This window comes from Haliaeetus leucocephalus, unplaced genomic scaffold (assembly GCF_000737465.1).
Source record: "Haliaeetus leucocephalus isolate CR32 unplaced genomic scaffold, Haliaeetus_leucocephalus-4.0 Scaffold162, whole genome shotgun sequence".
NCBI lineage: Eukaryota > Metazoa > Chordata > Aves > Accipitriformes > Accipitridae > Haliaeetus > Haliaeetus leucocephalus.
The window spans coordinates 7261069-7281872 of NW_010972598.1; the positions used below are offsets into that span (position 1 = coordinate 7261069).

General features: G+C 44.0%; 1 protein-coding gene across 2 annotated transcripts; it reads left to right on the forward strand.

Annotated features, from left to right (window-relative positions):
* Nucleotides 1–155: 155 nt before the first annotated feature.
* URB2 (URB2 ribosome biogenesis 2 homolog (S. cerevisiae)) lies at nucleotides 156–19819 on the forward strand. 2 transcript variants are annotated; one of them, XM_010562667.1, is made up of 9 exons: nucleotides 156–295; nucleotides 2129–2305; nucleotides 3982–7351; nucleotides 9323–9483; nucleotides 10686–10796; nucleotides 11711–11953; nucleotides 13008–13098; nucleotides 14749–14888; nucleotides 18159–19819. In XM_010562667.1, the coding sequence occupies exons 1-9, from the start codon at nucleotides 170–172 to the stop codon at nucleotides 18354–18356; spliced, it is 4617 nt and encodes a 1538-aa protein (XP_010560969.1). In that variant the 5' UTR covers nucleotides 156–169; the 3' UTR covers nucleotides 18357–19819. The 2 variants fall into 2 exon arrangements, with proteins under 2 accessions (XP_010560969.1, XP_010560971.1); XM_010562669.1 differs by lacking the exons at nucleotides 13008–13098; nucleotides 14749–14888; nucleotides 18159–19819 and adding an exon at nucleotides 12247–12456.
* Nucleotides 19820–20804: the final 985 nt, after the last annotated feature.

The window sequence follows — 20804 nt, forward strand, 5'->3', positions numbered from 1 at the left end:
CGAGGGGGACGGGGGGTCGGCGGTCTGGTGGGGGAGAGGTGGGAGCGGGGGTGCGCGGGGGCCTGGTGTGCCCCCGGTGAGGGGGAGGCCCTGAGCGGTGGGTGCGGGGCCGCCTTCCCGTCCGACTGCCTTCTCCTCCTCTGACGTTTCTTTCAGGGGTGCTGTCCCCATGGCAGCGATCTACTCTGGGATTTACCTGAAGCTGAAAAGCGCCAAGACTTCTTGGGAAGAGAAACTCAAACTAGCCCATTTTGCGTGGATTTCTCACCAGTGTGTCCTCCCTAATAAGGAGCAAGTAAGTACTTTTCAATGGTAGGCAGCGAAACGAAAAAAAATATCCCAATAGTTAATTGGTGCTGAGGGCGAATTGATTCATCAAATCCAGGTCTAGTTGCTTAAGCGTTTGAGCCTAGGTAGTAGTGCAAATACAGCTCTGATGTGGAATTGTTGGTGACTCTTGATTGCTGCGTCGTTATAGGAAATGTTTCCACAACATCAGCTTTCAGGTAGCTTCAGCAGAAAGATCTGCATTAGGGCAGGAAGGAAGAGTCTTTCTTATAGAGAGGACAGTGCGTGTTTTCTGTCTCCCAGGTCGATGAGAAACCATCCCCTTCAGAGCTGTCATTAGCATTGGTTATTATATCCTTGTCCTTGGTTTCAGCTGGGATAGAGTTAATTTTCTTCCTAGTAGCTGGTATAGTGTTATGGTTTGGGTTCAGAATGAGAATAATGTTGATAACACACTGATGTTTTCAGTTGTTGCTAAGTAGTGTTTAGACCAAGTCAAGGATTTTTCAGCTTCTGATGCCCAGCCAGCAAGAAGGCTGGAGGGGCACAAGGAGTTGGGAGGGGACACAGCCAGGACAGCTGACCCAAACTGACCAAAGGGGTGTTCCAGACCATGGGACATCGTGCCCAGAATATAAACTGGGGAGAGTTGACCTGGAGCGGGGGGGACAGATCGCTGCTTGGGAACTAACTGGGCATCGGTCAGTGGGTGGTGAGCAATTGCATTGTGCATAACTTGCTTTGTATATTCCAATCCTTTTATTATTATTATTATTGTCATTTTAGTATTGTTATTATTATTGTTAGTAGTTTCTTCCTCTCTGTTCTATTAAACTGTTCTTATCTCAACCCATGAGTTATACTTGTTTTTCCAATTTTCTCCCCCATCCCACTGGGAGGGGGGGAGGGGAAGTGAGCGAGCGGCTGCGTGGTGCTTAGTTGCTGGCTGAAGTTAAACCATCACAGTCCTATACAGGAACACTCTAAAGTCTGATGCTTCTGGTCATAGTTAAGAACAAAAACTTCAGGGTGGGAGAACTGACTGTAGCTAGACACGTGTTTTCGGGTGCTCTAAACTTGTGCACATGAAAGAGTGCACTGTGGATTCGTGGGCTTCTCCTTAGAAGGTGGTTTGGTGTTCTCTGCTTGGAACCCACCCTCTCCCCTCAATCCTTTTGTTTTGACCCTGTTTCCTGAAGGTCTGCTCAGTGTTTCCCTGAGGGAGGGGTGTCTTGTGCTGCTCCTCCAGCCAAGCTGTTTTGTGGGGTCTAGGGTTTGCACCGTCCGAGATCCATGTTTTGAGTTCTTGCTACTTCAGGTACTTAGAATATTAAACCTAGCCATACACCATCCTTTTCTTTTTAAATCAATAATTTAAATTAGTAGGTTTCAACCTTTTCCAGTTTGCACACATCTAAATTCCTAGGCCTGAACTTCTGGGTAGTAAATCTAAATATACAAAGAGGAGGATGTGAAAGGAATACCAATTGTCAGAAAGTGAAAACCATCTGATTCTTTAAGTTTTGATTTAAAAGACTACATTCGTTAGTCAGCATCGACTGTCAGAATTATGCCCTGATGAAAGGGCCTTAGGGTATTGACTCCTGAAAGCTGTTTTAGGATGGTACAGGGGAGCACAGGCCCAACGCTGGGTTTAGAATGAAAGCTTTTAGGAATTGAAACCTGCAAGGGTGGACTTCTCTGCTCGTTCAGAGCCTATTCTGCTTGGACGTAGAGCAGTTCTCAAGGCACAAGTGCTGTAATTGTGAAGAGGTACTACTTTTGTCTTGTTTTCGTGTGGGCATTATTAAAGATTATTTCTGTTCCCTGTTGTTAACAGGTATTACTCGATTGGGTGAGCCATGCGTTGGTTTCATACTACAATAAGAAATCTGAACTGGAGGATGAAGTTGTTGAGAAACTCTGGGCGTATCTAGACAACGTTATCCATAGTAGAAGACTACAGAATCTCTTAAAGAGTGGGAAGACAATCGGTCTCAGTTTTTCAGTTGCACAGGTAACTAAAACTGTGGGTATTTTGTCACATGCTGGATAGCAGTGCGTGTCTTCTACAGTATGTGACTCTTTCTCACAGTGTAGGTTGTTACATGAAGTATATAATAATTAATCTGATGGCTTTTAGGACCACTACTAAAAACTCTTATTTCTGTTCTGCAATACAGTTTGTATTTGTGCAGCACTAAGGCTGAAAATGGCAGAGCATTCTAATAACAGTCTTCCTCTCTGTCTTTAACTTCTTCAAACTATCAGAGAGTGAACTGGTTTAAGTATTTAAGTAAAGGCTCAGTTCCATACGTTGCTCTTCTAAATTATTTACTGCTTATATTGCCATTTTACCTGGGAGTCTTAGAGAGAGAGAGATTTTCCCTCACTGAGGGGCTCATCAGTGTGTTTGGCTTGAGTACTTGTGCACTGTGATGTGCTGTTCAGCAGACCCTGCAGCTTCTTATGATGACTCTGAACAGTGGTGGCACCAAATCGTTGCTGATCTTAATCGTATCATTATTTTAGCCTCAGCTGGAAGTGAGTGGGGGAGACTGCAGTTACAGTTTAGAACTGAATGAGAAAATGTAACTTCTTATTCAGCTTCCTGGTTACAGAAATAGCAGAATTAGTGGATGGCTGCAAAGGCAGTCAAAATGACTGGAAAAATGACCTTTTTAGTTGTGATCCGGTTGGAAGGAAGCAAGTCAGGATTGTCTTTACCTGCAGAAATTGAGTCGTGAAGTACAGAGAATTGATTGGATGAAATCTGTGCTTCAGAGATGATACGTAGAAATTGTGCCAAATTTGAATGTGGTCTGGGTGTGAAAAGCTGTCTGGCTGAAGATTAGGTGGGAGGTACAGGCCAGAGTACCCTGAAGGCCAAGGACAGAGGTGGTAGAGGGTCCAGTGGGGCTTGAGCTGAGGAGGTGGACCATCCACTACAAGGTGTGAGGAGACAGGTGCAGTTTTTAACTCTGGAACGGAGGCAGATTTGTAAATTGCTGCTGAACTTGTTTGCTTCCGGATTATCCGGAGGTGAAAAAAGGGAGCAAATAAAAAGGGGATCAAAGGTGAAAACCGTAGGGAAATCAACACAAAGTTTGGGAAGAGGAAGCAAAATGCAAGTTCAAGTAAACATTAATTCCTTAGAACTGTATATCCCTCAAAGAGGAGAGAGAATGTTCTTCACATTCCAGATATCAGCACAGGAAACTGGCTCTTTTTAAAATATAAAGATGATATTTAGTCACAGACATTCTTACTGAATGAGCTTCCTGGATCAAAGGTGTGATGTGTGTTGTGTGTGGGGTTTGTTGTTGTTTGTTTGGAGCATAATTTTGGGGACCTTGCAAGAAGGGAGGAAATTTACCCCTACTCCCTTTCTGTAGGATCAAGTATGGGTAGTCTTATGTTGTTGCCAGTAGCACACATACTGAATGAGGGCTTCCTCACTCATCCTGTGGTGCAAACAAAAGCAGGGACACAGTTCTGGCCAGAGGACCTTCTAGTTTGAGACCTACGATGTGAGAGGCCCAGCAGCAGCTGTTGGCAGGTCCCTGTCGCTTCCTTCTTGCAGCCAGAGCTGACAGAAGGTGTTGTTGGCTCATTATGATGAGCTTTATCTTTGTGTGCAAAATTGACTGGTTTTTTTTCTCTTCCCCCAACCCCCCCACCCCCAATTTTCAGGTCATAAATGAAAGGTTATCAGAGGCCTGTTCTCAAAAAACACAGCAAAACATTGGCACGGTGCTGAGTTGCTCCAGTGGCATCCTTTCTACTCCTTCGCTCTCCATCATTTACACAGCAAAGTGTGAGCTCTTGGTCGATCTCCTCAGCAAGCTGTCCAAGCTGGCATGTCAGCAGCTGGCTTCTGACGATGCTGTGGGCTCCCAGTTGTTCAGTGTCCTCCAGCTTACCTTTGCTCAGTACCTCCTGATCCAGAGGCAGCAAACCAACCCGAATCGTGTGTTTGGGCAAGTGACAAGTCACTTGCTCCAGCCGTGTCTGCTCCTGAGGCACTTGCTAAGTGTGAGGAGCTGGACACAAGCAGATGACAACCATGTTCGTCAGCACCTGAGCAGGGAAATCCGAAACCAAGTAGAAACTTTGCTGCAGGCTGCGTTATTTCAGCCTGAGCTTTTCTCATCCTACAAAGAGGAACTGCTGCCGGAACAGGAACTCCAGGAGAAGAAGAAAGGAGCTTTGAAAAGTCTTTTGTTACCAGTCAACACAGTGCAGACCAAGCTGGGCAGTGGCTTTTGTGAACCTGCCCTCCATGGAGCTGTTGTAGCTGGTTCGGTGTCCCTGCTATATAAGCTATTTCTGGACTCATACTGTAAGGCAGAAAACCACCTTGTGTGTTTCCACATGCTCAGCAGGCTTTTTGGCTGTCTCAGGCTCTCTGGCCTACAGCAGGGTGCGAGGGAGGATACGCTTTCCTCTGCGGACTGGAGCACGGACCTGCTTGCTTTGGAACAACTTCTGAACTTGGTGCTTAGCAGTGATATCTATAATGTTGCCAGTGACCGTATCCGGCACAAGGAGGTACAGTTTGGGTTTTACCGCAAGCTAGCCCAGATGTTGATGAGGCACTCCCAAGCTTCCATCCCAGCTTGGTTCAGGTGTCTCAAACTCTTGATGTCATTAAACCACCTTATAGTAGAGCCAGACCTGGATGACTTAGTGGCTTCAGCTTGGATTGATGCCAAGGTCTCTGAGCCACGTACGAACAAGCCGCAGGAGGCTCTCATCAACACCATGTTTCAGACTTACTCCAAGCTGCGACAGTTCCCACGGCTCTTTGAGGAGGTGCTGACAGTCCTTTGCTGGCCAGCTGCTGATGAACTGAGGCCGCCTGTGTTCTCTGCTGGCCTGACAGTAAAGCTTCGTGAGTGCCTCCTTGAACTGCCACCCAGCCAGATTCTGGACATTTTGTGCCTCTTCGTGGAGAAGTGCCAGACCCTTATCATTCCTGCTGTTGAAGGGTCAGCCGACATGGCCTTGAAGCTGCTCTCAGTGAGCTCGGTGCTGCATGCTTTTCTGTTCAACATGAGGAGCCTAGATGATGTCACTCCTTCACCTGTGGTCCTTCGCACTCAGAGTCTGCTGGCAAAGATGCAGAAGGGGGTAATTCAGCCACTGATGGAGCTGCTGCAGGCTCCTAGAGGAGAGGAAGAGAAGTCAGACCTTTGGCTAAGGAAGGCCAGTGACTCTGCTCTCCTCCTTGTTTACACTTGGGTTGAGGTAGACACTTTGTTTGGTGTTAGCTGCAGTAAATATGTGTCTCCAACAGCTGAAATTGCTGCTGCTGTTGCTGAACCTGCTGCAAGGCACTGGGGCATTTCAGCTTTCCTCCCGGGTGTGGAGGAGCAGTGCTGGGAGAGAGTCATGGAACTTGCAGATAGTTTTCCCTCCACTAGCAAATATTGCTTAGAACTGCTCACACTTCAGAAAATGAAGATGATCTTAATGCAGGCCAAAGCTGACCTACAGGCCTTGCAGCATGCTGCAGCTTTCATCCTGGAGTCTGGGAGATCCAGCATGAGCAGGGGAGAATCTGAACCATGGGATGGAGATATCAGCGCAATAAGCAATCTTACCTACCCTACAGCACATTGGCACCTTGTCATCTCCAACCTGACTATCCTGTTGCCGTATATTTCCTTGAAAGATGTGGAGTACATTGCAAATGTGCTTCTAGAGACGTTAGTATTGGCCAAAGCCCAGGAAGCTGCCACAGACCAGGAGCCTTCCATCAGCATTGGAAAGATATCTCTTGGTTTGATGCATAGCTCCTTTCTCCCAGAAATGAAGGTCCTGCACTGTGCTTTTCTGACCAGTCTTATTCATCAGATCGCTAGGGTGCTGCCCACTGCTGCCAGGGATTCAGTAGATCTGCCACTTCAACTGCTGGCTGCAGGTAATATTCCTTGGCATGAAGAAATCCTGGCTCCTTGCAGACCTGTTGACCCGTTGGAAGAACCGTCCGAAAACAAACTGCTAAAGGATGAGCTCAGCTTGTCTTGGAAAACACTGGAGAAAGTTGCCCAATGTATAGTATTGTTAGCAAAAAATGACTGCCCTGTCATCCTGAAAGAAAGTCAGCTAGAAAGCTGCTTGGGTTTGCTAGAAATTGCTTCTCTTCTGAAACTAGATAGTCTTCTTCCCTCTGACTGTACCCGGTGTTTTCTGGTGCTGCTGTCCCTGTTAGTCAATACCAGGGCTAGTGTCTCTTGCAGCAAGCTGTTATTGCTGAAGTTTTTAAGTACCTGCTTCCACCTCCTGAGGTGCCTGCAAGCTGGCAGGAATGCCAACTCCGTTTTTAAGGTGTTTCATGCCAGTGATGTTCTTGAGGCTGTCATGACCTCCCAGCTTACAGCTAGCAAAAATTTCACTGATGTCTCGACGGTTCCTGTTTGGGCGCAGTATCTCCAGGAAGTCCAAGCCTTTTTGGAAAATTTTCTCCAGATGATTATTGAAAGAAGGCAAAGTGTGAGGCTCAACTTGGAGAAGTTCATGTCTTTCCTGGTGAGCTGCAAGCCAGATGTTGGTGCAGCCAAAAGCAAAAACTCAAATGCTGCAGCTGGGCAGTTACTGCTCATGACATTCACCACGCTGTGTCATGTCGTCACACTCTACCTTCAGCAGCTGCCAGAAAAGAAGCTGCAGTCTGCAGATGTACTGTCTGCTCTGTTGGAGCCAGTAGTTCTGCAGATGGTCAGAACTGTTGAACACGGTCTTCAGAGTAACACCCAAAACCAGCCTTTGCCTGTAGCATTCATACCATCTGTCACTACTCTTCTCAAAGCAGATCTGAGCCATGGTGTCAAGAAGGGCTGGCAGAAGGAGCCCAGTGGGTTTTTGGAGCAACCCCGTATTAAACTGTACCAAAAGTTTTACTGTCAGATACTGAGAGAGCTGCCCTTCGCTGGTAGTAATCTGCAGTTCCTTCAGTCTGCATTGCAGTTCCTGACGGTCTTTTGCTCAGTGCCAGAGCTGTATCCTGGAAAAGAAGCTGCGGTCATGGTTGTTTTTGCTATAAAAAAGCTGCTCACTGGTATGAAAAACCCTTTCTCCACTTCCTTTGCTAATTTTGCAGCACAGAGGCAAGTTAAAAGCCATTTAGCAAAACATACATGTTTTTGAAAAGTCTGTATCTATTTACTTGCATTAAAGCAGTAGGCTATCCTTTTATAAATGCGTAACAGGAAAATTTTCACGGAGGCGATGTTGTGGTACTAGGACCACAGCCACCATCTAATTTGGTAATGATCTTCTGGAAGATGTAAGCATCTTAACAAAGTTGAGGTCCTAAGTTACTCATCCCTGGACAGCATTTTGACAGTAACTGGAACATGGTAATACTTCTGGTTGTAGGGCTGAAGGTGCAGTGTCCTACTCTTGTTGTCGGTATGGTAGGCACCACTGCAGCAGCAGGTGTGCGCCAGGTCAGATCTGGTATGTCTTATCTGAGCATCTCGGAGGACCTTGCAGTAAAATACTTATCTGTTTTTGTATCTGATAGGTGAGGTTATAGAACAATGGAAGTCACCTAACTGTTAAGGGTGCTGAACACCTGTAATTCTGATAAAGTCTGTGGGAGAGTGGCAGATCAGTCCCTTTATCCCCATCAAATAAAGAGCCAGGGCTAGAAATGACATGAAAAACCTCTCTTGCCAGCTGTATGACCTAATGGTTCCTTTAAATTGTCTCATTCAGAAAGAGGAACAAAACACAGCACAGGCATAACTGTTCTCTTTGACTTCTTCAAACAGTTGGAATTTGTCAAACTTGCTACTAACATGCTCTAGTGCAGTGGTCTCCAAACATTTTTAATTGCGCATACTTATCAGTTGAAAAAAAAAAAAAGAGTTTATTTACAAATTATATGCATGTGCTACTCTACTAGTATACTACGTACATTACAAAGCATACACAAAAAAAGTTTAAAAAGCATGAGGTAAAGATGAAATAAACACTATTTTTACTTATTTATTAAAGATATTTTATTTATAATTCCCACACCCCAGTGGATTGTCTTGTGCGCACCCTGGGGTGTGCGCACCCCACTTTGGATGCTACTGCTCAAGTGAACTACAGTCATGATCTCAATGTTTGTATTGGCATTAGGTAGTTAAGAACAGAGCACAGCTTTCCATGGAAAATCTGATCTTGAATTTGCGCAGTTGAATTTGAGCTAGAACTTACATACAGGTACAGCCTTAGTCTGTCTCTTCCCTGGCCTGCATTTTGATCCTTCAGTGTTGTGGGATTCAGTAAGGGCACTGGGAGCAGGGATTTCACGTTAGAACTAGGAACCATGAGGATATGTCAATTGTTGTAATTTTTCTGCTGGCTTTTCTCTCTCTCCTGTGCCTCACTTCACTAGTGTAAGATTGGTAAAGTGCTTTAGCCGGGAGACATAATTAACCACTGTGAAAATCTGTAAGAATTTCTGATGAATAAGTAAAGTATTCAATAAGATGAAATGTGGATTCCTGTTGAAAAAGACTTTCAGCATTGCCGCAGATCCTGTGGGTACTCGTGGAACTAAAAAACAAGCCTTCAGAATCAACTAAGACAGAAGCTAGTCTACGACTGTCTACGTAGTAATAATTGAGTAAGGGGGGAGTGTGACTTATGATCAGCAGAGACCTAAACTTTGTCAGTTTAATGCTTTTGTGATTTGTGATGGCTCTCTGGTCATCATTTGTAGTAAAGCCCTGTGGTTTGTTTAGCCTGCTCCCTTGGCTTGTGCACACACTTTGTTGCAGTACTTCATACTACTGAAGGCTTTTCATTGGTATGATGACTGCTCTGTGAACCCTCAGGTAGGAAATACTTGAGAACAGTAATTCATTGTGCTATAGGGGAGGGAGGTAAAGGGAAAGCGTGGGGCCCTCTATGCATTTGAGTGTTAAAAAGGTACCCACAGAGCTGTTTTAAGGTTCAGTTCGCCTTGTTCTTACTTGTGGAAGTCCCTGTCTTGGGAATTGGTTAGACATGCTTGTGTCTCTTGAATGTGCAGGTCCTGCAATCACAACCCAGGTGATCCAAAGTATGGAGATGGAGCTGACGGAGGTGCTTGTCCAGCTGCTGGGAAACTGCTCTGCTGAGGAGTTTTATACCATAATGAGGCTTGTGCTGCAGGGACTTGAAATGAAGAATGTTTGGCAACAGAAGGCTAAAGTAAGGCATGAGTTTAGTTTATTGTCAACTTCTTTCTTCAGTCTTCTGCATCTTGAAAAAATTTTGTTGGCTGAATGACATCTGATAAATATTTTTTTCCTCTTCCTGGTTTATGTTCAGTGGTGAGTTCAAATTAATTTACATGGTTAAGGGCTTGGTGACTGTGCTATGTTCTGGATATAAATTGAGAGAGGTGGAGAGATCATGGAAACCTACTGGAAAAACTTTCTGTCCAGTTTAAGGACACAGCATTCTTAATTCTTTGTGTTGTCAACAGAAACTACACAGTTGTGATGTTACAGGCCATGCTGAATTTTTTTTTCTACTTGCTGATCAGAGCTTTTGCACAACAGATGCTAGCAGTCAGTGAGTTTAACCACTGTTTGTCTGTGGCTCTTCTTAACAGGATTAAAGGCACTTTTAGAAATGCTGGCATTAAGTAAAACCAAAACTGCACCTGTGCTTTTGGGTTTTGTCTCTATAAAGACTTACTCTATAATAACCAGATATCACTCAGTAGCTTTTTAAATACTATGCCTTTCTCCAGAGCAGCTTAAGCAGCAGTGGTGACATATGGAACACTTGCCAAAAAAGCCAGCTGTACCCTCTGTAGAAAGCTCAGTGACTTGAGAATGAAACTTGGGGGTTTGTCTGGTTCTGTCTTATTTGTCAGAAATAGACACAGATATGCTGCATCAATTCTTGATATGGCTTTTTGAAAGTGTATCTGGAATTCCTGTACTGTGCATGTAACTCCTGCCACCTCAGTATAGCTTGTAATGTTTCTTTTATTAGTCTGTCATAACAGCCAGCAAGTAAAAAAACCCCTGCTGCCAAACGCAGCATTCTTAGCATATAGTGTGCTGGTGTCTCTGTATTACCCCCACTTCCCTCTGTTATCTAGTGGCAGTTGAAGGAGAAGGCTTTCCTTAAGAATCATGTAAGCGTTTTTGTACAGTAAGTTGATTCTAAAATAAATGTAGCATGCAGTACATTTCGGCCAGAGCTGCTCAGCATATTGAATTTTGTTGAGCTGCTGCTTACTTCACAGTTTCCAAAGAGATGTGTTGGTGGGAGGACTTTCATGTGTCAAGGCTCTGGTAATGCTCAAAACTGCCACTGCCCTTGAAAAAACTCTTCTGCACTTGAAAGGAGCCAGTGCATCTTGTACCCGTGACTGATCATCAATCTGCTTTCTGCAGGAAGTATTGTCAGCTGTTACGCTAACCAAATTGTTGCTCAGCTGCCCATTGAGTGGAGACAAAGAGAAAGCTTTCTGGTTTGTCAGCCCACAGATAATCACAGCTTTAGCTGTAAGTATCTATTGTAACTTCATTACCTATCCCTTTTATTTGTTGGAGTCTGTAGGCGTTACATCTAACATGCACAGAAGCACACAGGAACAAAAAAGTTGTGCATACTAGACAAATCCATACCAGATTCACCTGCACTTTTTTGTCTAGACCCTTTCTTTCCTCCTTCCTCAAGTAAATCTCCTTCTGTGAGTGCAGCGTGTAGGTCATCCATTTCTTATTATCAGTAATTTGCTGGGACTGCACCATGTAATCTGGAGCTTGGGAGAAACTTGTTAGGCTGCAGAGAAAAGAGTCTGAGTCTCCTGTCCTTCCTCCTGTCCAAAGGAGAAGGTAACTGTCAGCCACATGTCGCAGCAGAAGCCAACGGCAGCAAAACAAAAAGAGGAAAGTGCTCATATTAAAAAATAATAATATAAATTCACTGAATTATGAATGGGAAACTTAACTGAAAGTAACCAAACCTAGGTTTCCTGTCCTTCCTGTACAGCATACAAACTTAGTGATTTAAGTTTTTCTTGATGGTGTCTCTAGACCAGAATTTGTCAGTCTGGCCCTGCAATGCCTGGGAATTGTAAGCATGCAGCTTCTGCCCTTTTTTGGTAGGTCTGCATGCTTGTAAAAGAGAGAACTGCATCAATGCATTCATATGAAGAGGTGCTGGTTGTCGGGGGACTGGGGACCAGCTGCAATTCCACACTCACAGCAGTGCTTGCTTGAAATGCGTCATATGCATCCTCGCCCAGGGTGCAGTTGCACAAAAATGGCTAAAGTGCAGGAGTCTCCCTGCCAGTCCAGCTTGCACCAGTCTAGTTGCAGTGACTCAAGTCAGAGCATTATGGTTCCGTGGTGTGCAAATTCTAGTGATAGGTGGCTAATGCACTCCTCCTTATCTGTTTCCTGTCTTCTTGTAGATGCAAACCAAAGAGGCCTGTCAGGACCAGTCACTGACTTCCACCATAGTTGTACCTATTCTAGAGACTGTAGCAGCTCTGCTAAGGCAAGGAGAAGGGGTTCTCTTGAATCCACACCATGTGTCATTGGCATTCAGCATTCTCCTAACAGTCCCTCTGGATCATCTGAAGACAGAAGACTATCGCAATGTCTTCCTGGGAGTCCATGAAGTGCTCTTCTCTATTGTGCAGTGTCATCCGAAGGTATATCTGTGAGGGGGTGGGAGAAGGGGAAAGAGGTAGAAAGAACCAACACAGAGGCCAGTGATGAGAATTTTTTTTTTTAATAGTGGCTTTGAAATAATTTGTCCTGATAGTATGAAAGTGCTTTGTACCGCTTGTCATTTAAAAGGCTGGGTATCTCAAAATTACATCATTTATGTTGCTCTTCTGCTTTGTTTTATGCCTGCATTGTTGGTCTTTGGCAGCAGATTGCTTATCAACATCTGATGCTGGATTAGAATAAAGCTTTCCCTTTTTTCATGATTGATTTCTGGAAGCACAAATGGCTCAGGCTCTAGGACCTCATTCTCACTGGAGATCAAGATTCTGCAGGCCCTTGAAAACAGTGCTTAGACATGTCAGAAGTTGATGACCTTCAAACATTGTACCATCCTGGTGTTCTTGTCAGCCTTCTGGCATGGGAAAGTGAAGATGTGCCAGGACTTGCACAGGGTTGGAGATACTCCTACGTGGAATATGTAGGCAGAGGTAGAATAAAAAGGAAAGGGGCCTCATGCATTTGTGTTAGGACTGAGAATGAAGAGAGTTAAAGGTGGGGAAATGGAAAATTCTAAAAGCAAGGCAGTACACATTGCTAAAATGCCCTTACAAAACCCCTGTGGTAGAAAGCTGCCTATCCAGGCTGTTTTCACAGAGTGATCTGTAGTGTTATTGGACCCTGCATTCTGTGAATCTGTCTGGCTACACAGGTTCTCTACCAGCAAGAACAAATTCCCTAGACATTAGGACACTAAATGAAATGCTGGTTTGGAGAGATGAAGTAACTCTAATGTGATGTTTACTTGTTATTTATATTTGAATATGGCCAGGACTGCAGTCCTGCTCCAGGATTCTCTTGTGCTAGATTCTGTATGGATGCAGAGTGAAAAGATAGTCTCTGCTCCTGACAGCTCTAAAAGCTATACTGTTTCCTTCACAGGAATTAATTTCCCTCAGACTATGGGGTGGTGTATGTCTATCCTCTCTATTCCTTTTACTACATAATCTCAGATGTTTTTATTTCATGTCTTTGCAGGTGCTGTTGAAAGCAGCACCATCTTTTCTGAACAGTTTCCATCGTCTGGTTGTTTCTGTCATGCATGAAGGACGTCAGAAAGGAGACAGAGGTACCATATCTTTTCCACATTTGCATTATACATGCACACTGTAATTCTGTATATTCTAGAAGAGGAGATGCAGAACAGGGCAGTTTGACACCAGAACCAAAGTCCCCAAAACCTAGCTGTGGCATTGAAACCGTTAGCCCTATCTGTCCTTTATGTAAAATTGAGGATGAGCTTTGTAGTATTGTGGGCTTACGAAGATAAGTGGGGCTCCTGAGGAGCTGCATGCAGACAGCACTTCTTTAGGTAGATAAGGTATTCTTCACTGACTGGCTGGCAAGTAGACAGGAACTGGTAAGGTTTGCTGTGCCCAGTTCCTATCAACCCCTGTGCCTGAAAGTATGGTGGCTGTGAACTCTGGTGATATAGACTAATATGCCTGAGTTATGGCCCCAAATCGATCCTAGTAAATGGAGCTTCTTGAGACTGGAACTATGGTTACTACAGACCTGAATTGTCACCATTCTATGCTAAGCATAAAGCCTGAACATTACACATATCTGAAGCATCAACTGGGATTAGATGGTATGTCTGCATGGTCAAGGATTTGGAATTAGTGTAGTTCATTATCTCAAAAGGAAGAAAAAAAAAAAGACTTATTACTGCAAATTATTAAAGAATTTGCATTGTTAAAGTAGCCAAGTCAGAGATGTTCACAGTAATTAAGGTAATCATCCTGTGCTTTATGCTGGTCAGGACAAAAATACCCTGTCATTAATAGTGGTGACTTTTTGAGACAAGTTGACCTCATGGCCTGCAACTGACTGTATCCTGGCTTTCCACTGATGTCCTACAGCTTATGCCATGATCAGATTTATCTTAGGTGATATGTTGCACACAACCGTGGGCAAATGTAAGTGTATGTATGCATCGTGGAGGAATATACTAACAAAGGCTCAGTGATAGACGAAAAGGTATGTTAAACTGGTGCCAAACTCTGAGAATTTGCTTCATTCTGCAATATGTTTACACAAGGCAAGGGTCACAGGAAACTTACAGGTACGTGGCATCCTCAAGTTGAAAAACATGCTGTTTATCTTTGCAGGATTGTTCTATTTTCCTAACAGATAACATGAAAGTAATTTCTAAATTTCTCTTCTCCTTTGTTTGTGTTAGTTCTCTTCATTCACTGCCTACTGAGTAAATTGTCAGGTGATCTCTCCAGTCTCCCTTTAAGTATCTCCAGTTATGTGGCTTCTGCTGCTATCTTCCACATAACAGATCTCATCAGAAAGCTCTCTTACTCTGCTGTTTCTAAGAGATGTCTTCTGATTTTCTGTAGATAGAGAATATTATTTTTCTGTCTCCTTGTTCTCATGTCCACAGTGCTAGTTGGGACTGAATCATGGGAGGGACCATAGCTGCTGCTTTTAGCACTTCAGCACCTGTAACAAATACTTTTTGCCTTGCAGCGCACATGGAGTTGGAATCAGTGTGCTCTTACAAAATAACCATTGTAAGAGATGCATATGGTGTTGTGGGGGTGTGGGAGGCCTCTCAGCTGTGGCTTGATATGGAAAGAAGATAAAATGGGCAAGCTGGTGTTGGCTTCATGTAGTTCAAGGATCATGGAAGACTGGGTGATTCTTTGGGTTTTTTTCCCTAGTGTTTTTAAGCCTCAGATGCCAGACTGCAACTCACTTTCTGTTTTAGGCAACGCAGATGAGTTTGAAGATATACTGAAGTGTGCACACTTGGTGGAACGGATGTATACTCATATTGCTGCAGAAATGGAGGACTTTACAGTGTTTTCTGCTTTCATTGTGGCTCAGTATGTGACTGAATTGCAGAAGGTAACATGTTCTCATCCATCTTGAAAGTGCCATGGTATTGGAGTTTAGTTGGCTTTGGAGTTCCTGTTCCAAAGGCAACTGTGTTTTAAGTTTTGTAAAATCTGTGAAGTTACAAAAGTTGCTAAGCCTCATGGGGATACAGGTTTGATCCAGACTCTCTGTTATTTTGAGCAAGAGTTCCTAAGAATCTTTCTTACCCAGCTCCTGAAAACTTTCTAAAGGTGTAGGCTGTGTTTTTTTTTAAGGCAAAACAATGCAATGCCTATTTACAGAACTGTTCTGCTTTTCTGTCATGTTGGGTGTTGCTTTTTCTTCATGTGGTAGTTAGGTACTTCTTCCAGCTAGTCTCAGTTGTCCAGGACTGATAGCAGTTAGGGCCCCATCTGGCAAAGTAATGGAGAAAAATTCTCCTGGAAAATATCTTTTAATCTGGTCTAAATGAGTAAGTGAATGGAAAAAGCGTTACCAAGCCGGAGAATTGTTAGCTTTTCAGTAATTCTCCTTCCGAACCAAAGATATAATTCCGATCCTTACTGAAAACAGCTACTCCTGCTATTACAGGTGCCAGAACCAGGTCAGTAGCTTCTCACATCCAGACCTAAGTTCAAATTGTCATTCTGTTGAGCCTAATGGATTTAAGTTTCACCAGGGTTTGAATGCTGCTTGTGTTGCAAGTACCTGCAAATTGATTATTTGTGGCTCTGGCCTGGGCATGGGCTGAAATACAGAAAGGAATTTTAGGCTTTGTTTTTAGGCTTTCTTACCACAAAAATGTCCTAACTGGTGATATGTTTCTGAAGGATTATGGTGTAACCGGTGGCACTAACCATGAAGGTTGTTATGGAGCTTAAACTCAGCTGCCTTCTCTGTACCACAGCTTTTTTCCAAGGTTTGAGAGCAAAACAATGGGATATATCAGTTTTTAGCCATGTTATTTAGTGTTCTGGGTAAGTTAGTTATTGTTTACATAGTAAACATAGTAGTTCAGCAAATACTAGGGACAAATTACTGTTAAGACTACTTCTGTTCTATTTAACTATCTCTGAACTCTGTAATCTGTTCATCGCTGAATGTAAGTCAGAAAGCCTGACTTGAATTGTCAAATGACCTTTTCAAGTTGAAAGGGCACTTACCTCAGTATTAGCAGGAGTACAAAGTCTCATGAGACTTCTAGGAAGGTTTTGTGCAACACTTTCACTGGGAAGTGGAAGGTGATAGATGATAGCTGAAACCACAGATCACTAAATGTGTGCATGGAACCTTTGGGCATGGAAAGGAGAATTGGTTTAGCGAGCCACCAGATGCTGTGAAAAAGGGGTGTTTTCTGTCTGACAGAATAGATAGATCACAAGTAGGTGATGATTTATTTGCTCATTAGACTGGTGAGAATTGATGGATATCGGAGGAAGGGGAGGCCACAGCATGCCTGTCTTAAGGGGGGCACATACCCATCTTTCATGTTGCTCTGCAGAGGGAGAGAAAAACTCCTTTAACCATTCACCTCTTCTGAGTCCAGATCAGTGGCTTTCAGCCTGTGATCTGAAGACCCTGGGGGTCCGTCCAAGGTAACTGAGAACAACGTGTTGGTAGATATAAGTCTTTATATGGGCATCTGCACGCTTACTGGAACCCTTTTAAGGGTCTGCAAACTAAAACTGATGAAAGCTACTGGCCTAAACAGTCACTTACTCCTAAAGTAGTTGTGTAACAGTTCCCTCAGTGCTCCTTTTTATACCAGGAAATAAAATATTTTGTGAATTATGTTGTGTTAATCTAGAAAGATTCCTTGCTGGGGTGCGTAGCATCTATAGCCTCTTTCATACTGTTGGCAGCGCTTTTCCCTTGTTGTCTATGAGCTGTTGCTTAATTCAGCAATAGTGAAATACCTCTTCACACATTTAATGTCTCACATCAAGAGCTCTGTAATGCTTGACAAATTGGTAGTGCTAACTATATAGACCATAAAACTCTTACAAGCATAATTAACTGTCAGCCAGTTGTGGCAGCTGTTTAAATCTTTGGTTCTGCTTCCCATAGTGTTATTGGAGGGTGTTTATAGGAAACTGCACTGCAAAGCAAGAATGGCCCAAATAAGGCATGGGTCCAGAATAATTTGTGATGTGAGGGATGCAGTTCCAGTAACTGCAGCTCTGAGGTATCTGCTTATCCCAGGTGGGACATCTTGTCAATAGCTGTGGGTTTTCCTGTCCTTGTTCTCTGCAGTCATTTCTCTGCCCTAGGACGGGAGAGCCCAGCCCAGCGCATTCACTGGGAGTTCTGATGCTCAACTGTTCTGTTACTTTAGTGCACGGTGTAGGGAGAAATAACATCTGTTATAAACCAGCCAATAGATCAACTGACATAAAGGGGAAAAAATGACAACCTTCTGGACGTGCAAACTCTTCAGGGTCACAAATCCGAAGAGGCTTATGTGCCTTAATGCCTGCTATATGTTTTTCCCAGCTATGTTAGCAGGTCCAATAAAATATATTAGCTGTTTTACATTTAGGGCAGAAAGAGAGCAGGAGCCTGTCACAGTGATTAGGAGTGCACTTCATTAGCAGAAAGTTTATTAGTTGCCTCAGGAAGAAAGAAGTCTGAATTTTAATGACAGCTTTTTATGTAATTTTCATTAGGCCTGGAGTGCAGAGGCTTAGGTCTGGAGGCATAAAGCTAATTTTGGGATTCAGCAAAGATAAGACAGGGTTCTGTGGCAAAAATAATGTGATTATGCCAGAGGCCAGCACCGCCTCAGGCGCTGAAGTATTTAGCAAGTGATTTGTGAGCACAGGACAAATTTCAGTTAGCCTGGAGCACTAGCGGACTCCAGAGTCAGTACTGATGTTCCTGGTTGTAGCGGGGGTTCTGCTGGTTGTGGGGTTGAGCAGGGGTAATGGCAGGAGCAGGTCACTGAGTCCTGAGTCATTCCTTGTATTCATTCAACTTTCTGCATGACTTCAGGCAAGGTACCTGATTCCTGATGTTAGAACAGATCAAGGAAACACACATCCTGAGCTTTTTGAAGGTTTCTTTTATTAAGGCTTGAAGTCCTCAGATACAAATTGTTAGATAAATATCAAGTTGTTAAGTGATCAGTTAAAATTGATTGACTACCCAATGTAAATGGTAGAGTAGCCTAAAGGAAGTGCTCATTTGAAACTGAGACTTAGCATACAGCTAACACCAGACATACAGAATCTGCTGAAATGTGTAATCCAGTTTTCTTGCCTTTTTGTCTTCAAGTTTAATGCAGTTTTGTTCTTCTTGTAGGTGACTTTGCACCCAGCTGTGAAGAGCCATCTCACAGAAGGGATATATCACATCCTTGACCTTTGCATTGAACGTGACATCAAGTTCTTAAATGCGTCGCTACCAGCAGGTGTAAGGGAAGTCTTTAAGGATCTGTATAATGATTACAACCACTACCACAAAACAAAAAAACAGGGGGAGGAAAAGTATACTGCATGATGAATCCTGCCCGGTGCTGCATGGTCAGTTATGAATTGATCTTGCAGTGCTCAGAAAATCCTCAGCTGCTGTTTGGTTTGGGATGACTAGCAAGATCAAATCTGAAAAGGGTCCGCTAAACGTGGATTGCATCTATCTCTATACAGCCAGCCTTCATAATGGGGAAAAGGGGAACGGGGAGGGAGGATGTGCTGTTAGGTCTGGTCCTGCCGTGTGCCACAAATGGCACAAGTGCTGCACCTGTGCTGACCCCCGGTGAACTCACTGGGAGCCCCGGGGAGCTCGCTGCAGTCTGGCAGCAGATGTCAGGCTTCAGGCTTTGGCACATCATGGTGGTTTTTTTATGGAATCAATAGTCTGGTGTAAAAGCCAGTGAGGGTTATAACTCCTGCTCTTGCTTACACAGTAAGCAGAATTAAAGCAGTTAAAGTGCTTATTTTTGTACCCTGTTATTTTACATTTTGTTACTGAAGAAATTTGTGAATGTTACACAGCTGCACGGTAGGTTACTGTGCAAAACTCTGGAAATACAGTAAAAATTTGAAAGTTTGTATCTCTTTGCTTGATTGGTTTTGCTCTTGAGTCCAGCCCTGGGCAACACGGTCTGACCTATTGAATTTCCTTCCCAACCGTATTATCTTGTGATCTCGTGATAATCAAAAAGACTGACTACTTAGAGCTCTGGTCGATTTACTGTCATTAAGCAATTACACTTAGTCATCTGAGGTGTGGTCGGTCTCAGTGTACATTTTTAGCTTGTGATAAATGTTAAGTACCAAGACCTATCTGAGACCTTTTTGGTCTAAGCTGAGCCTTGTTGCTTTGCATTCACTCTAGGTTAAGAGCAAGCCCTGGACTTACTGCAACTCAGCTGACAGTAATTTAATAAGCTGTGGTAAATTAATCTCATTTGAGCCTGTAAGAAGCTTTATCAAATAGCTCCCTTTTGTTAGCTAAACTACAGAAGTTTATTTTCTTGAAAATGATAGAGACTAAAGATTTAAACTTTTATGTAAGTGGTAAAACAATCTTCACACGTGTACGCAGTTAGTAAGAACTCGATACTCTCACATGATTATCTGCTTTAATCGATAGGTAGGGGTTGGGCAGAGGAAGGCTGGAGTGTGGCTTACCACTTTTACTGGGTCCGTCTGCCTCATAGCAGAGTCCAAAGGCTGAAGTTTGGCTGGGGCAGGAGACTCCATGTGGCACAGACAGGGGAGGTGAGCAGGGCTGTGGGGGAGCCGAGGCAGGTGGAGCTGCACCTCGGGGCAGGTAGGGCAGGGGCATGGCATGGCATGGCATGGCATGGCAGCCGCTGTCTGTCATAAAGCCCTAGATGCTCCCCCTGCACCGTCCAGCTGGCTGTGACCCTGGCAGGGCACTCCTGGCACATCGCAGACCTCCGCTGGGACCTTGATTAGGCTGTGCCATCAGGTCCCTGGCAGGTATGCCCACGGGTGGGCAGTTACCTCTGCAACTCACACTGGTGCCTGCTCACCTCCTCCATCTTTGCCATGCAGAGCCTCCTGTGCTGAGTAAACTTTATCCTTTGGACTGGAGATGATCCTCCTCACGTCCTGAACAAGAAGCTTGGAGAAAAAGCTTTGATACCATGCAAGCGCTGTTCAGAAGTAGCCACAACAGTGGCATGCCACCAACACTGTTCGAGCCACAAATGCAAAGCACAGCACCATATGGGCTGCTACGAAGCAAGTTAACTCCATCCAAGCTGGACCCTGTGTTTTATTTCAAAGCTGAAATGCTGATGTGGGCCAGCGTTGGGAAGGACAATTACTGCTGCCTCACCAGGCAGTGGGACAGTGAAGTAGGTCCCAGAAGGGAAACATGTATGAGCTGTGTGCAGCCAAAGGGGCACCGAAGGAAGGAGGTCTCCAGGGTGAAGACAGTTAATACGCTAGTAAAATGAAGGAAGGTTATGAGCGCTGGGAGAGGGTCTGGAAAGAACAGTTTAAAAAGGAGAGCTAGGTTTGGAGCGGGGGAGGAAGGAAATGAGGTAGCATCTCTGGCGTGTAAGTGTCAAGACTCCCCTGATGTAGCTAGCCATATGGTTGCAAGCCACACACATAGCTCAAAAGCTTCTGAGTGTAGACCACAGAGTAAATAACATCTTAGTCATCGCTTTGAAGGAGGTAAACTACTTGAAATTATGTCAGTTTTATTTCATTAATACTAACTTCTAAGATTTTACCAATTTTAACTTTTTGGCTTGGAAATGAAAATGTGTAACTGACTGACATGGACAGGGGTGATGGAAATAACAGACTCCTACTATAAAAAGAACTAAGTGCTTGAATGAATGAAAACTTGAAACCCTGCCACAATTAAACCATCCTTTCAAACACGCTGTGCAACTGCCACTTATCCCACATCCCTCCTCCTTCTCCAGGCTAAGCAGGGGAGTTCTGAAACAGAAGGCAGCATTTC

Excerpts from the sequence above, each read along its gene's own strand:
- URB2 (XM_010562667.1), top strand. The coding sequence starts at position 170 with ATGGCAGCGATCTACTCTGGGATTTACCTGAAGCTGAAAAGCGCCAAG. Across the intron at positions 9,484-10,685 it reads TTTGGCAACAGAAGGCTAAA|GAAGTATTGTCAGCTGTTAC; the intron begins GTAAGGCATGAG and ends TGCTTTCTGCAG. Across the intron at positions 14,889-18,158 it reads ATGTGACTGAATTGCAGAAG|GTGACTTTGCACCCAGCTGT; the intron begins GTAACATGTTCT and ends TTCTTCTTGTAG.